The 4,330-nt window shown below is 40.5% G+C and overlaps 1 protein-coding gene across 2 annotated transcripts in view; it reads left to right on the forward strand.

Annotated features, from left to right (window-relative positions):
• Positions 1-4,330, forward strand: part of NAV3 (neuron navigator 3) — a 273,197-nt gene that overhangs the window by 266,846 nt on the left and 2,021 nt on the right. For both annotated transcript variants that reach the window (XM_009646282.2, XM_009646283.2), the window contains 3 exons: positions 182-378; positions 1,031-1,149; positions 3,872-4,075. In XM_009646282.2, coding sequence (XP_009644577.1) covers positions 182-378; positions 1,031-1,149; positions 3,872-4,075 — 520 coding nt within the window. The remainder of the gene's footprint in view (positions 1-181; positions 379-1,030; positions 1,150-3,871; positions 4,076-4,330) is intronic.

The following is a 4,330-nucleotide window of genomic DNA, read 5'->3' on the forward strand; positions in this document are numbered from 1 at the left end:
CCTGCTGAAACCTGTAATGATTGTATTGTAGCAGTGGGCAATAACATGGCTTATTGGAGCAGATATATACTTGCTGATTAACGAGACTCAGAAGCTTATGACATCACCTTCATCTGTATGTTTAAGAGGAAATGATGTATTTGCTATTCATTGCTGCTTGACATTTATCCTTTCTACCCAGGTGGGTGCTGTGTGCTAATCACACAGAGCCTGTTAAAGGTTTCTTGGGTAGATATCTGAGAAGGAAACTGATTGAGACTGAAATAGAAAGGAACATACGCAATAATGAGCTCATCAAAATCATTGACTGGATCCCCAAAACGTGGCATCATCTCAACAGCTTCCTAGAAACGCACAGCTCTTCAGATGTAACCATTGGTAAGTCTGTTGGTGGAGTGGTTTGAAATAAGGATGCAGTCTGAGGATTTTAGAGATTTGTGAAGGATGTATTATGTTTTTAAACGTTGTCATCTCTGAATGGGATGTACAACATCAATGTGGGCAATTTATCTGGTTGCCAGCAAGATTGAAATGAAAATGGGAAGTTTAATGAGAGAGAATGTATTTCCTGGTATTTCTGCCTCAATTGCTAAAGACTTTCAAGTAAATGATCGTAATTTTATAAAGTTAAATTTACAAAAAATTACCTCAATAACAACTTTCTGAAGCTTAATTTTTACCCTGCTTTCACACTGCAATATAATTACAGCAATAAAAGCATTTGGACAGTCAGTCCAGCAAACTAGCAGGTGGGACACATACATGTCTTTTAGTGGAATAGCTATGTTAGCAAAGAAGTCATCCTTTTACATAGCTTTGTCTGTAAAACTAGTTCATCAGGCCCTAGAACTGGATAAAGTGACACTAGTTATTTTTAATAACAGGAGACTGATGGCTCCCTTATTGTAGTCCCGTATGAGTATTCTCTTCACTTGAGTTTGCTCCAATACTACTTTTTTAATTCTGTGAAGATTATGTTTAGTGTGTTCCCTTGTTCTACTTTTTTTTAATATGCAACTTGACTCCTCAGGTCCCCGCCTCTTCCTGCCTTGCCCTATGGATGTTGATGGCTCCAGAGTGTGGTTCACAGACCTCTGGAACTATTCCCTGGTGCCGTATCTTCTGGAAGCTGTGAGAGAAGGACTTCAGGTGTGTCATTTTTTTCCCAGCAATTTTTTTTTTAATTAGTTTCATAGGCTTCCTCCAAGCTACTTTTAACCAATGCATCCAAGTATGAATGCTGTTGCGTTTGCAAGAAGAAAATCTGTGGAGGGATTATAGAAATCAGTCTTAAATTCCTTTTGACCTGCTCTTACTCTGATGTATAATTTAACTTTGCTCCAGCACAAGCATGTCTTGTATTTTATAGAGTTTCTCTTCTGTGACTGGAGGAAAGTCCTTCTTTTGCCACTGTTTAAAGAGTTCACAGCAATGCTAAATACAGCTCAGATTGCCTCCCTGGTCAAGGTAGTCTCAGCCTACCCCTGCATGGAAGGGTTAATAGCCCTTACGCTGGTGCAAGAAAATAGCTTTGGTCCCGTGTAATCCTCTCCCACCTACATACACCTGCAGGCACGCAGGCTTGTGGAGGAAAGCTTCTGAATAAGGACATTTCCATCATTCAGAAAAAAAAGAGATGTTTACTGGCTTTATCTATCCAGATTGAGATAATGTACTCTTTGACCTTGCTGAACATGAAGGTCTGACTCTTTTTGCCCTTATATCTTGCAACTCTGCTTGTATTTCCCATAGTCTTGTTTCTCCTTTTTTCTTTCTCTGTGTGGGCTAAGGTTTCCTCCTGACTGTAATTCTCATCTTGGGTAATAGTGCCATCAGATTAAAATGCTTCATGGTTCCCTATATCCTGTCCTCTCCGGAGCTAGGTGTTAGCAGCAATTCCATTGATTGTTAACAAACTTTTAAAATTTCTTCTACTTTAATAGAAAGAGGGCTACATATACATTTACTATATATAGCACTATAAGGTTAAGATTTCAGACCATTCCACATCTTTGGATCAAACCTAAATCTTGAAATTAATCCTTTCTTCTTTTTTTTTTTTTCCCCAATTTTATTTGGTTTGCTCCTTTTTCCTTTTTCTTTTATGCACTGCAATTCTATGTCCTCTGAAAAGGCGCTTTGTGGAAAGGCAGTTTTTTGCCCCCCATGACACTGAGAGAAATTACTGCACAGTGCAGAGGGGAATGTTATGGACTAGTCAAAGAACCGTGGAAGCAGCTGCGGTTTCTTTATCACCTTGTATTGACACAGTGACATACTGATGCGATGGATGTTTAGAATCTTGCCTGTTGAATATCTCACGCTTGCCTAAAACTGCTTATCTCTCTGGGAATTACAGAGTGTTTATGCCTTGTGCAAAAAGCTGCCAAACATCTGATAGAGCAGCCACAGTGAGATTAACAGCGCTTTTTTAGACCAGCTATAAAAATGCAGTGATAATCTTCATGCTCGTATTTTCCCAAGTATACAGGGTACCTACTTAAATGAAAAATTCAATCCTGGAGCAGAAGATGGCAGCATATAGAAGAAAATATGTTGTTTCATGAACCGTTCCAATTTTTAGCTGCTTTGGATGGCTTCCATAGAATAACATTATTAATAGTCAACAGAAATCTTTTCTATGATATAATTAGATGTTCCTGGAACCAGGGACGGGTAGAAAATGCCTTTCTAGCCTGCTACCTTGCAAACTCACTTGTCAGACACAGGATTTACAAGCCTTGCTCCGGTTTCCAGAAAAGATTTAATCTCAGATGAGGGGAAGTGCTGCCTGCAGCCTGGAGTTAGCCTGCTACCTCCCTGAGAAACAGCCCCTCTTGGCTTATTTAGGCAGATCCCTGTTATATCAGCCTAGCTTTGGCGTAAGGCAGAAGGAGTCCGAGTATCTCTGTGCACAATATAGCGAACTTGGCTGCCTAACCTGGAGCTCTGGATTCAGCAAGTGCCCGGGAGCAGGTGTTGCAGTGATAAGCACAACTCATCTCTCTGGCTTTAGCACTAAAATCCTTCACTGTTTTACTCCCTTTGGGAGTGCAGCCCATCTGAATGCTCCATGAGCGTCTGCCCTGCCAATATTGTGCTGCTCCTTGGATTGTGTGAGGCTGTTTGAGCTAGGAAAAATCACAGAAAGTCCTGGTGGCTGGTTCCCTGTCCCAGTGATGTGTTGTCACAGCTGAAGGAAACCTGTAAAGCAGTGACCAGGGGGCTCCCAGTTAACATGTTGCTTGCGAACAGCAATGTGGGAAAGGGTGTGCTTTAGTGAAGAAGCTACCAGACCTCCTAAATTTACAATATTCTCATTCTTCTTCCTCTGTCCTCCTTCCAGATTTGTAAGCATTTCTGTGCTTCATAGAAGGGAAAACCTATCCTTTGTGAATTTCTTCTCCTAACCTTGTGAAAGATCTCAAACTTACGGTGTGGACAGCCGTCTGCTTCTGCATCCCATTTTGCTAGGAGAAGAGAACAATCTGTACTGGCACTTCCTAATTCACTTCAAACAAGATCCAATTAACTTGAATGTTTTAGATAGGTCTGAGTTAATTTCACTGATATGCCTTAAGCAAATTACCTAAAGGTCTCATTTCACGTTGTATCAAAAACTTGTGGCTCCCACCGTTGCCTACAAGTATCGCTACTTGTGGAGTGCTTTCCAACTTACAGCCATTCTGTGTATTGAAGGAGCATTAATGGAGATGAGGTCTTTTGTATATCTTATATCCAAGTACTGAGCACACCTGGAAGCAAACCACTTACTAAAATGGTTTAGATGGTTTTGATTACTTTTGTCTGCTGTTACAGCTGGTACTGAAAACTCTGTAGGATACTTACCTGTGTTATATCCATAATATAGATGTACGGCAAGAGGGCACCCTGGGAGGATCCCTCTAAGTGGGTAGCTGATACCTATCCATGGAGCTCCGCATCTCTACAGCATGAGTGGCCATCATTGCTTCAGTTAAGACCAGAAGATGTGGGTTATGAAGGTTACGCATCAGCAAAGGAAGGAACAACCTCAAAGCATGTTCCACAGACTGATACAGAAGGGGATCCCCTGGTAAGATTTAAACTTTGGGGAAAAGGTTTTTCAGTATGTACTTTACTGTCACATGTTAAATTGTACACTGTACAGTAAAAAACTACTGTGTACCAGTTCCAAAATGGGCTTTTAAAATGAATCCTACTATAATTTACTAAAAAGATTGAAAATAAAAGGAAAATCTAGCAGGAGGGCAGGTATCACCATCGTGTTAATATGTCCCTAAATTGTTTGCATTTCCCAACTGCCCAAAAATGTATCTGGTCTTCATCA

This window comes from Egretta garzetta, unplaced genomic scaffold, assembly GCF_000687185.1.
Source record: "Egretta garzetta isolate BGI_Z169 unplaced genomic scaffold, ASM68718v1 scaffold68, whole genome shotgun sequence".
Lineage (NCBI taxonomy): Eukaryota > Metazoa > Chordata > Aves > Pelecaniformes > Ardeidae > Egretta > Egretta garzetta.